At 43.9% G+C, this 13,278-nt stretch overlaps 1 protein-coding gene across 1 annotated transcript; it reads right to left on the reverse strand.

The window, feature by feature from the left end:
- Positions 1-632: 632 nt before the first annotated feature.
- LOC124017888 (fibrinogen-like protein 1) lies at positions 633-7,983 on the reverse strand. Its single transcript, XM_046333142.1, has 7 exons — positions 7,712-7,983; positions 7,140-7,308; positions 6,737-6,896; positions 6,311-6,405; positions 5,635-5,723; positions 2,597-2,793; positions 633-1,396 (listed from the first exon to the last, which is right to left on the reverse strand). The coding sequence occupies exons 1-7, from the start codon at positions 7,856-7,858 to the stop codon at positions 1,231-1,233; spliced, it is 1,023 nt and encodes a 340-aa protein (XP_046189098.1). The 5' UTR covers positions 7,859-7,983; the 3' UTR covers positions 633-1,230.
- Between the last annotated feature and the right edge of the window lie 5,295 nt (positions 7,984-13,278).

Genomic DNA, 13,278 nt, shown 5'->3' on the forward strand with positions numbered 1-13,278 from the left:
ACTGTGCTTTAACATGGAAGTAATACACTCTCTTTTCACTGGTGAGGTTTTGGTGCTCTGTCTGTCTGTCTGTCTGTCTGTCTGTAATGTACTACTGGTTTGTTTGCACACTATTCAGTCATGTCTATTCAGTCATGTTTATTATTATTATTTATTATATTATGTCTAGTGTCTGTTATCTCTGGCTGCAGTATTAACAGGTAGAAACTAGTGAATGTTTTAAGGGTTGGCTTAAAACACAGGGGGGTGGGCATGTTCCAGGTTGTCTTTAGTGCAGTGGATCTGTGCAGTAGATTAGATCTCACAATGTCTGGAGAACTGTTTGTCTGAGGAAGCACATGTATATGATAGAGCAGTCTCTTTTGAGATTGGAACGTTGGATTGGAACGTGCCCAGCGAGAACGACCTGGAACGTGCCCAGCGAGAACGACCTGGAACGTGCCCAGCGAGAACGACCTGGAACGTGCCCAGCGAGCGAAGAACGATCTGGAACGTGCCCAGCGAGAACGACCTGGAACGTGCCCAGCGAGAACGACCTGGAACGTGCCCAGCGAGAACGACCTGGAACGTGCCCAGCGAGAACGACCTGGAACGTGCCCAGTCTGGTTGCAAGTGAGAACTCTGGGGGGAAATATAGGCAATATTTCTGTTAAAGTAAGAGTTGATCATAGTTAACATTTTATTCAAATTGAGTCACAATCGGAAATTATTTGAGTGGAAAGTACACAATTGTACCATTATTTATAAAAGAAAAACATGTAAAAATCGGCCAACAGTCACATTCACGTTGTTATTTTTAACAGTGAAAGACCTGCTCTGGGACATTGGCGATTAAGAAAGTATGTTTTAAACCTCCTGCTTTGGGCTGGATGTGTAGATCACTTGCATATAGGCTAGCAGCAGGTGGCCTAGCAAGTTAAAACGTTGGGCAAATGACCAAAAGGTTGCCAGTTGGAATGGACAACAGCTCCTCTGGCACCCAATGTGCAGCCCCCCCCAACCTCTCTGATTCAAAGGGGTTGGGTTAAAAGCTTATACATTTTTGGTCTGCAATTGACGATGAAAATAAATGTAATCCTTTAATAATCTATGAGCATAATTACTGTTTTACCTCAATTAGCATCAAGATTGTTATGATTGGATGTTCTCTATGATGTAACACCACCTTCAGCCTATCCTAAGTGAGGCAAAACTCTTAACAGGATCGATGTCGTCTGGCGTTCTGTTCAGTTAAACATCAGATCCAGCCGGATGGACATCGGAGGCCCGGATCATCATGGCGACGGATTTGATTGAATACCACCAGCCGTGCCAGGTGTACCAGACCACCCCGTCATCCATTACCGCTTGGTACGGCCCGTTGTAGTAGTGACCGTTCAAGTTGCCAGACTCACACCTGGTGGAGAGACGCAGAATGACACCAACATCTGAGATTCATAGTAGAAGGTCGCGTTCCATTGCTTGATCTGCCAGATCTTACAACTCCTGGAGAAATATTTTACCAGCTAACCATATATGTTATAGCAATCTATCAGTCAATAACACTGTCGATGGCACGCAACCATTGGTTGATTTGTTTTGGTTGTGTTTCAGATTATGTTGTGCCCAACAGAAAAGAAGGGCAAATAATGTATTGTCACTTTTAATGTAAATAAGAATATAATATTTCTCAACAATTCTACATTAATGTGGATGCTACCATGATTATGATCATGATTACGATAATTGTGAATGAATCGTGAATAATGATTAGTGAGAAAGTTAGAGGCATAAATATCATAATGCAGAAGGTCAATACTCTGTTGTTGAGAGGTTACTGAATCTCCACAGTAATACAGAAGGCCAATACTCTGTTGTTGAGAGGTTACTGAATCTCCACAGTAATACAGAAGGCCAATACTCTGAGAGGTTATTGAATCTCCACAGTAATACAGAAGGTCAATACTCTGTTGAGAGGTTACTGAATCTCCACAGTAATACAGAAGGCCAATACTCTGTTGAGAGGTTACTGAATCTCCACAGTAATACAGAAGGTCAATACTCTGTTGAGAGGTTACTGAATCTCCACAGTAATACAGAAGGTCAATACTCTGTTGTTGAGAGGTTACTGAATCTCCACAGTAATGCAGAAGGTCAATACTCTGAGAGGTTACTGAATCTCCACAGTAATGCAGAAGAATACTCTGTTTTTGTCAATACTAATACTGTACTCTGAGAGGTTACTGAATCTCCACAGTAATGCAGAAGGTCAATACTCTGTTGTTGAGAGGTTACTGAATCTCCACAGTAATGCAGAAGGTCAATACTCTGTTGAGAGGTTACTGAATCTCCACAGTAATGCAGAAGGTCAATACTCTGTTGTTGAGAGGTTACTGAATCTCCACAGTAATGCAGAAGGTCAATACTCTGTTGAGAGGTTACTGAATCTCCACAGTAATGCAGAAGGTCAATACTCTGTTGAGAGGTTACTGAATCTCCACAGTAATACAGAAGGTCAATACTCTGTTGAGAGGTTACTGAATCTCCACAGTAATGCAGAAGGTCAATACTCTGTTGAGAGGTTACTGAATCTCCACAGTAATGCAGAAGGTCATACTTGCTGAACCACCAGCCTGACATGTCATGGCGGATACACTTCTCATCGTCCTTGTTGGGATGGTCGTAGGTACTGAACTTGACTCCCAGTTGACCGGCCCCTAGACTGTTCCACTGCCCACTGGGATGGGAGTGGGCTTCGGAGAGGGCGTCCCCCGCATTGCCAGTGTACTCACCCAGATGAAGCTTATACTGGTTCTGGAGGGGGAAGAGGAGTATTTTAGGGAGTAACTTTTTAAGTATTTTATGGGGAAATAATTCAGTGATTTTGAATATTTAACTATGTAAAATCACTGAACTATCCCCTTTAACCAAACACCTGATCTCAAATTTCAACTAATTGTAGTCTTCAATTTAGACCTCAAACAAATGCCTACGTTGGTGTGCACACACTGCAGAGTCCTGGGCCAGAATTCCCCACGCCAAGTGTAAAAGGCACCACAACTTTAGGTAATAGGCTGATGACCAGGAGTGATAGACCAAGGTATGTAAACATGCTTATACTGTAACACAGTCAATGTTCTCCTAAACAGAGCACTGCTGAGATGTATCTTTTTGAAAACTGCTGAGAAGGTGAATGAAGAGGATAGCTGGTTTTCCCCAGGACCTTTTGCTCAAGGACATTCAAATCACATTGTATTTGTCCCATACTTCGTAAACAACAGGTGTAGACTAACAGTGAAATACTTACTCACCGGTCCTTCCCAACAATGCAGAGAGAAACAACAGGTGTAGACTAACAGTGAAATACTTACTCACCGGTCCTTCCCAACAATGCAGAGAGAAACAACAGGTGTAGACTAACAGTGAAATACTTACTCACCGGTCCTTCCCAACAATGCAGAGAGAAACAACAGGTGTAGACTAACAGTGAAATACTTACTCACCGGTCCTTCCCAACAATGCAGAGAGAAACAACAGGTGTAGACTAACAGTGAAATACTTACTCACCGGTCCTTCCCAACAATGCAGAGAGAAACAACAGGTGTAGACTAACAGTGAAATACTTACTCACCGGTCCTTCCCAACAATGCAGAGAGAAACAACAGGTGTAGACTAACAGTGAAATACTTACTCACCGGTCCTTCCCAACAATGCAGAGCGAAAGAAAATAATAGAAAAGTAATAACACTAAATAATAAATACACAATGAGTAGCGATACCTTGGTACTGGTGCCCCGTGTACATAGCCGAGTCGATGTGCAGGAGTACGAGGTAATTGAGGTAGATATGTACATATAGCTAGGGGTTAAGTGACTAGGTAACAGGATATATAATAAGAAGTAGCAGCAGCATATGTGATGAGTCAAAAGAGTTAGTGCAGATGGGAGTCAATGCAAATAATCTAGGTAGCTATTTGGTTAACTATTTAGCTGTCTTAAGGCTAGGGGGTAGAAGCTGTTCAGGGTCCTGCTGGTTCCAGACATGGTGCATCGGTACCGCTTGCCGTGTGGGAACAGAGAGAACAATCCATGACTTGGGTGGCTGGAGTGTTTTATCATTTTTAGGGCCTTTCTCTGACACCGCCTGGTATAGAGGTCCTGGACGGCAGGGAGCTCGGCCCAGTTATGGACTGGGCCATATGCACTACCCTCTGTAGCACCTTGTGGTCGAATGCAAAGCAGTTGCCGTACCAAGCAGTGATGCAGCCAGTTAAGATGCTCTCAATGGTGCAGCTGTAGAACTTTTTGAGGATCTGAGGGCCCATGACAAATCTTTTCAGCCTCCTGAGGTGGAAGAGGCATTGTTGAGCCTTCTTCAGGACTGTGTTGGTGTGTATGGACCATGTTAGTTCCTTAGCGATGTGGACACCGAGTAACTTGAAGCTCTCGACCCACTCCACTACAGCCCCGTCAATGTGGATGGAGGCGTCCTCGACCAACCATTTCCTGGAGACCACGATCAGCTCCTGGCACCACACTGCCATGTCACTGACCTCCCTATAGGCCAGAGGTCTCAATCCTTGTCCCTGGAGAGCTACAGTCCTGTAGGTTTTCACTGCAACCATAATCTAGCACACCTGATTCTAATAATCAGCTGGTTGATTAACTGAATCAGGTGAGTTACAACAAGGGGTTGGAATGAAAACCTACAGGAAGGTAGCTCTCTAGGAACAGGGTTGGAGAGCCCTGCTATAGGCTGTCTCATCGTCGTTGGTCATCGGGCCTACCACTGTCATGCCGTCAGTAAACTTAATGACGGTATTGGAGTTGTGCACGGCCGCGCACCCTGAGGGGCTCCCGTGTTGAGGATCAGTGTGGTGGATGTGATGTTGACAATCCTCACCACCTGGGAGCGGCCCAACAGGAAGTCCAGGATCCAGTTGCTGAGGCAGGTGTTCAGTCCCAGGGTCCTGAGATTAGTAATGAGCTTGGAGGGCACTATGGTGTTGAACGCTGAGCTGTAGTCAATGAACAACAGTCTCACATAGGCGTTCCTCTTATCCAGGTGGGAAAGGGCAGTGTGGAGTGCAATGGAGATGGCGTGATCTGTTGGGGCTGTATGTGAATTGGAGTGGGTCCAGTGTGTCTGGGATAATGGTGTTGATGTGAGCCATGACCAGCCTTTCAAAGCATTTCATTGCTACAGTTGTGAGTGCTACAGAGCAGTAGACATTTAGACAGGTTACCTTGGCCTCCTTGGGCACAGGAACTATAGTGGTTAACTTGAAACACAAAAGCTATTACAGACATGGTCAGTGAGAGGTGGAAAATGTCAGCTGATCAGCGCATGCTCTGTATACTAGTCCTGGAAATCCCCAGTTTATACAGTATGAACGGTAGATTGGTTCGATTTTTTTGCGAACAAGGACTTATGTCAACAAAGAAAGGGAAGGGGGGGGTGTTGGGTTAAAAAAGACAAAGGAAGGAGAGACTACAAACGTTCTTGTTCTTTACATTCTATCAAGATCTCAACTGCCTTTTGTACTGTTTGAACAAGAGTAGACAAAATAGTGACACCCAATGTTATGGGAAAACCGTGTCTGTTCCGTGTGAGGAATGTCTGCTGTGAAGACCGTGGTGTTGTGTTCACGTGTACCTTTTCATCATCAACTTTCATGTTTTTGTACTTGGCGAAGCGCTGGTTTCCGTCAAAGTCCTCCATGTTGATCTTTAGGTTGTAGTCGCCTAGAAAACAGAGTCAAATACCGGTCATAAAGAGCCAAAATGGCCACCGATTGTCACCCAGGTGGGTGAGACAGTAGTGGTGATGGATGAGTTGCTGTGGCAAATGTAAAGCACTCAGGGCCATTTTGAGATAAGTAAACTTAACAAGGATTTAAGCCAATAAAAGATTTTTGGACTTGAGTCCATTATAAGTCAAATTACCTCAAGTTGGAAATTGAGCTCATTAAGCTCTACTGTAGTTAAAATCTCTATGTAATATAAAAGCAATTCATTGTCATTATTAGGTACATTCCATGTGAATTTGGCCACATGCCTTTTAGATGTTTTTTGTAGCCAAGAGTTGTTACCTGACCAGGAAAACTCTGTGTCCTAGTTATAACCTGACTAAGGCCAGGAAAAACTCTGGGTCATATTACTATTACAGCCTGTTCCTAGGGGCCGGGAGTGTTTCCTGGTCAGATCAAGTGGTGGGGAAAAACTCTGGGTCATATTACTATTACAGCCTGTTCCTAGGGGCCGGGAGTGTTTCCTGGTCAGATCAAGTGGTGGGGAAAAACTCAGCCCTAGTTGTAGGTTTTCCTCTTCACCTTGAGAGGTGAGGTAGTGTAGGGGGTCGTTCCCTAGCCAGAACTCTCCGTCTGACTCGCTGCCTCCAAAACCATGCTTATACTCCACCCACGCTCTGTAGAGGGAGGGAGACACACTCACATGCACGTGATGCTTAACCTGAAACCAATGAGATTCCACGCCAGCAGGAGCGGAAAATGTTTTAGTATCTCAGATTGTTTTGGCAATTCTCACAAAAATATAATTGGGAGGAAGGATGTTTTAAGTTATATCATTAAATATAACTTGGTTGACATATTCCATCAGTTAGATCACATTATAAAGAGTATGATGACACCATGATGTTGTCTGGTATGGTTCACAGGTCATAAGGTCTTACAGGAGACGCGTAGGTCTTAAATGTAGCCACTTTAGGCCCTTTTATCACACGTTTTCTTTCCACCTACCTGTCGAAGGACTCCGTTCCGTCCTTTCTCCTCTGGATGACAGTCCAGCCTCCTCCATCACTCATGTCACAGAACACCATGAAGGAGGAGGGAGCCTGGTCCGGTCTGATCATATACAGGCCACTAACGGAGTTCCCATCCTTAAAGATCTCAGCACAGTCTAACACACAGAGGACATGGTTACAGTGCTTGCACACCAAATGGCACCCAATCCATTCCTTATACAGCGACATTATCTTTCACTATTTATGTCTGTTTTAAAAACAAAATTGAATAGCTAATCAAACATGAATCACACAAAACTAAATCCAGTTCAGTAAAAAGACATTCCATTCATTCTATGTTCTACCCATAGACTTCCACATGAACAAAAGGAGCTATGGGGTTCTACCCCCTGCCTGACCTTTGTACTGTCCCCCAGTCTGGAGGTGTGTCTGGGGGATCTGGGGCAGCTTCTGGGCCTGGCTGAAGTGAAGCCCCTGGATGTAGTGGTGCTGGTCGTTGATCACCCTCACCAGGTGCTCCATCTCAGCCTGCAGACGCCCCACCATCTCCCCACACTGCACTGGGGCCTAGTGGACAGGACGGACAGGGGGAGAGGGGGATCCTTTTCACTCTCTCAGGCTATACAACTCATTTAACAAAACTGATTTTTAAGTCATCAGAATGATCCGTTCTATCACAGTTTTCAAGATAAACGAACAAGTTTGTTCATTTTATGTTAGCCTACAAATGCTAATCTCAGTACATTAAACAATAACATAAATAAAGAAACCTGTTATGATGTAATCTGATATGAACTATATTTGGATGCAGAGACAGACGATGCACACACAAACAGACACACACAAACATACATGCAGGTGGATGCAGAATACACCAAAATGGCACATAAAATGTCATCATCACAATGTAAGTGGGTGTTAAGGAAGTAGAATTATGCACAAAGCCAATCAAAATGTAAATAAATCTTACCGAGTGGCATTCTGTGAGGAACAAAAGCCCCAAAACTACTATGGTGGACGCTCCTGCCATGGCGTGTGAGCTCTGTTCAACCACCAGTGTTACTGACGCTCTGTTCACCCTACCCTGACAACCCACCATGGAAGACACTGGCTGCATCCCAAATGGCACCTGGTCAGTAGTAGTACACTATATAGGGAATAGGGTTCCATTTGCCCACTAGTGTCTAAACATCGGAGTCAGCACGAGTGTTCTGCTGTACTTTGAAAAATGGCTAGTGACTTCCCACCATAGTCTGGCCATTGACCTTCTGATTAAACCTTGTTGTGTCTCGTGGTCTATTGCGTAGGAAGAGGGTTGCCTTTTGTAGTGTCTTCCTCATCTATCCTCCCTTCTCATAACCCAACTGGTGATACAATACCACCTTTTACTGGCGTCCTCTTAAACATGGCCCTTCCGACTCTTATTTGAGTTCAACGACTTGTAACTTTCCCTGCCTAAAGTCAACATTCCCCTTGTTTCATGTTTTAGCTCTAGTTTTGATTTACTTCTATTAATTCAATGGGTTTGATTCAGATCTTTTTTCATAATTAGGCCGTCATTGTAAATAAGAGATAAGAGAATAACAGATAAGAGAATAACTGATTTGCCTAGTTAAACAAAATACATGCATAAGGCTTTTCTTCCTCATATCAAAAATATATATATTAATATTTGGTGGAATGTGTTTTTGATAAATGTATCTGCCCATTCAGTCTTATTCATTATGAACTAAAGGCTAAACTGATCTCAGATCAGCACTATGAGACACTTTGTGGATACGGACCCAGGACGTCAAGCCAGTTCCACTGTTGTTTTTTAAAATTCTTCCCCTCCAATCAGGCGCTGATTTAGACCTGGGACACCAGGTGGGCGCAATTAATTATCAGGTAGAACAGAAAACCAGCAGGCTCTAGACCTTATAGGGTAAGATGTGAATACCGCTGGTTCACATGATAGCTAAGGTGAGCTGTAGTAAGGTGTTCAGAGGTATAGCCTGAATGGTCTGAATGGAAGGCAAGGACTCAGGCCCTGAGCCACCAAGTCTATCACGTTCATCAGCCTTCTCTTCGTAATGACCGACGGACAGACAAACACAGAAAGATGGAGACAGACAAACACAGAAAGATGGAGACAGACAAACACAGAAAGATAGAGACAGACAAACACAGAAAGATAGAGACAGACAAACACAGAAAGATAGAGACAGACAAACACAGAAAGATAGAGACAGACAAACACAGAAAGATAGAGACAGACAAACACAGAAAGATAGAGACAGACAAACACAGAAAGATAGAGACAGACAAACACAGAAAGATAGAGACAGACAAACACAGAAAGATAGAGACAGACAAACACAGAAAGATAGAGACAGACAAACACAGAAAGATAGAGACAGACAAACACAGAAAGATAGAGACAGACAAACACAGAAAGATGTAGACAGACAAACACAGAAAGATAGAGACAGACAAACACAGAAAGATAGAGACAGACAAACACAGAAAGATAGAGACAGACAAACACAGAAAGATGGAGACAGACAAACACAGAAAGATAGAGACAGACAACCATTGATTCTGTTGTTCATTGTGACTTGCGTTGTTTCTGTATCCGTCTGTTCAGATGACAGGCTAGAGTGAACAACTTTCGTCACAGCTGAGAAGGTTAGTGTTGGTGTTGGTCACACCGCGCCGTGCCACCTGGTGCTTTTGGCAGCTGTCTATATCCAGGAACCACTTCCTGCACTTGCAGCATTTGACCGGCTTCCTTTACCATGGATGTTCATGTGACTCAAGGTCATGAACTTCCTCCCACACAACGTGGAGACGAACGGCTTCTCGCCGGCGTGAAACTTTAGGTGCATGTTGCGAATTCCGACTTGCGAAAACCCCTGCCGCACGTTTCACACATATACGTCTTCTCCCCTGCCTGCCACACGTTACACACATATACGTCTTCTCCCCTGCCACACGTTTCACACATACGTCTTCTCCCCTGCAGCACGTTACACACATATACGTCTTCTCCCCTGCAGCACGTTACACACATATACGTCTTCTCCCCTGCCACACGTTACACACATATACGTCTTCTCCCCTGCCACACGTTACACACATATACGTCTTCTCCCCTGCCACACGTTACACACATATACGTCTTCTCCCCTGCCACACGTTACACACATATACGTCTTCTCCCCTGCCACACGTTACACACATATACGTCTTCTCCCCTGCCACACGTTACACACATATACGTCTTCTCCCCTGCCACACGTTACACACATATACGTCTTCTCCCCTGCCACACGTTACACACATATACGTCTTCACACATATACGTCTTCTCCCCTGCCACACGTTACACACATATACGTCTTCTCCCCTGCCACACGTTACACACATATACGTCTTCTCCCCTGCCGCACGTTACACACATATACGTCTTCTCCCCTGCCACACGTTACACACATATACGTCTTCTCCCCTGCCACACGTTACACACATATACGTCTTCTCCCCTGCCACACGTTACACACATATACGTCTTCTCCCCTGCCACACGTTACACACATATACGTCTTCTCCCCTGCCACACGTTACACACATATACGTCTTCACACATATACGTCTTCTCCCCTGCCACACGTTACACACATATACGTCTTCTCCCCTGCCACACGTTACACACATATACGTCTTCTCCCCTGCCACACGTTACACACATATACGTCTTCTCCCCTGCCACACGTTACACACATATACGTCTTCTCCCCTGCCACACGTTACACACATATACGTCTTCTCCCCTGCCACACGTTACACACATATACGTCTTCTCCCCTGCCGCACGTTACACACATATACGTCTTCTCCCCTGCCACACGTTACACACATATACGTCTTCTCCTCTGCCGCACGTTACACACATATACGTCTTCTCCCCTGCCGCACGTTTCACACATATACGTCTTCTCCCCTGAGCGCACTCTTTCATGTGCCTCTAGCACTGGGCGTTGGCTTAAAGTCTTGCCTCATTGTTTGCAGTGTAGCGATTCCTTGCCTGTCCTGGGGGAATCTGTATTGGAGCTATGCTGCCGGCGGTGCTGCTCTCGCTGGGGTGTCTGAGAACTGCGTCGACTATCTTCTGGTGTCTGTGGCGTAGGAACACGAGGAGTCTTCGGCGTCTGGGGCAGAGAGGCCGAATTCAAACAATTGGGTTCAGACTTAGGAAGACACTTTCACTGTGTTCAGCTCCTGACTGCTGTTTTGTCTGGATCATTCCCTCAGTGTCTGCCTCTGACTTGAGAGCAGTGTTGGTCCCACGGCTCATTGTGTTCATTTCATGAATACCGTCCCAACATGCAACATGTTCTTGTTTGACTCCTGGCAATTTGGAGCTTGCCTCCTGTAGAAATAAACAACAGTTTTTCATTCAGGAATATTATTCTGATATTGTCAAGTGGAATATTATGGATAGTCATATAAAGTGATGTAGTGGGCTCACCAGCACAGTGCACAGTGTTGTGCTCATCCTCACTCAAATTGCAAGTTTGCATGCAGAGGATTCCCTCTCCTGGAGAAAGTGAGACATTGCCATTCTCTGTCAGAATGATGACAAATGAGTGAGTGAATCTATGTCACAAACTACAACTTCCAACCACCTGACCACAATGATCAGATATGGTTGTTTGGTTTAGAAATGTATCATTAGACTAAGTTAGCATGCAAGTGGTAGCCAACTCAACATTTTGTTCCTCAGATCTACTATGCTGGGACACTGGAGTTCATGGTTCTAGCTCAGGCAAATTCAAATCTGGACCTCGAATCCTGTGCTGACCTAGAAATCTACTGCTGATTTTCATTCTTTCCATCTTATCAAGGACTATTTTAGACTTTGGTGGGTGCATTCAATGGGTCTGGCAAGTTCATTGGTAGCAAGCCAGATAGGGTACACGCACAGTAGACGACTAAACTCGACTCCAAGACGTATGATGGAGTTGAGCAGCGAATATTGTGGGCGGACTGGAGCTCTGACATCAAATAAAATATTTTTTAAATAAAAAACTACGGATTTCAGCACCCAAAGAATAGCTGGCATTGCAACGTGGTCTCAGAGCATTTCGTATTATTCTGTACGTAAATCCGAGACACTACCTTTAGTATGATATGTTATGGTATGTACTTTTCGATGTCCGTAATCCATTTATTATGGTATGTTACGAATTACAATTCGTATCATATGTTATGAATTGCTAGTGCTGAGCGATTAACAACATTTCGGGGGGGTTCGGTTATTAAACAACTAATTGACCAACGTCAGTTAAATTACTTGAATTACACTCTAGAGAGAAATCAAGTCAGAAACTATGTGAGACGCTGGGCTGAAGGGAGTTGTAGTTTTTACTACAATGACCATAATACATTTTCCGGCTCAGACAGATAAAGATCTCTGCAAGGATACACCCAAGACAATACAGTATGAAATCCTCCCGATCACACTTCTAGGTCTCGTCATGGAGATGTTTGCTAGCTAAGCTCATGCACAGAAACACATCATCGGGTCTAACGGTCGTCTCGTACCGAACTGCGCATGTGCAGGCCGTGAACTTAAAGGCACTCCTTTGATATAAAGTTGTTTATGACAAATTTAAATGTGTCAGTTTGAAACTTTCATGGGGTTGGAGTAATAACATGTTCAACTACTTAATATGTTGGCTCAAATCTAGGTTGTGCCTTTAGATTTCGAGAAAATTAACAACTAAGGAAGAATTTTTCACTTCTCTCATTGACTTATCAAACACCAAACCTCAGCCTGGTCTGTTTCACAATTCCCAGAAGTCTCACAATGTTGCACCTCTGGGTTTATAAACTCTGGAATTTCCATTAACAAGCTAAAATCATTGTAATCTCATTATTTCATAATGCATTTATTGTTGAAGAAGATATGCTAAACCAAAATCGAACTGTGACAAATGTATAACCGATACGACCTCAAAAAGCATTAATTATTCAGCACAACGAAATGAAATTTGTACATTATGTTACGAATGTGCAAAAACATATGATATGTTATGAATTCCAATTTGTTGTGGCTAACGTTAGCTAGCTCTAGGGATTAGGGGTTAAGGTTAGGCATTAGGTTATAAAGTTAAGGTTAGGGAAGGGTTAGCTAACATACTAAGGAGTTGCAATGTAGCTAAACAGTAATACGTAGTTTCAAAGTTGCTAAAGTTGCCTGTGATGAGATTCGAACATGGAACGTTTTGGAAAGACGATACCTAGCCAGTTGTACAACTGAATGCATTTAACCAAAATGTGTCTTCAGCATTTAACCCAACTCCTCTGAATCAAGAGAGGTGCGGGTATATGCTTTAATTGACATTTCTGTCATCTGTGCCCGGGGAGAAGTTGTTGTGGGGGAGCTAACTGCTTTGCTCAAGGGCAGAACGGCAGATTTTTCCACCTTGCCGGCTCGGGGATTCGAACAAGCAACCTTCGTTGTTTTTGCCTTAAGTAACCCATTTTATGTAA

This window comes from Oncorhynchus gorbuscha, unplaced genomic scaffold, assembly GCF_021184085.1.
Source record: "Oncorhynchus gorbuscha isolate QuinsamMale2020 ecotype Even-year unplaced genomic scaffold, OgorEven_v1.0 Un_scaffold_346, whole genome shotgun sequence".
NCBI lineage: Eukaryota > Metazoa > Chordata > Actinopteri > Salmoniformes > Salmonidae > Oncorhynchus > Oncorhynchus gorbuscha.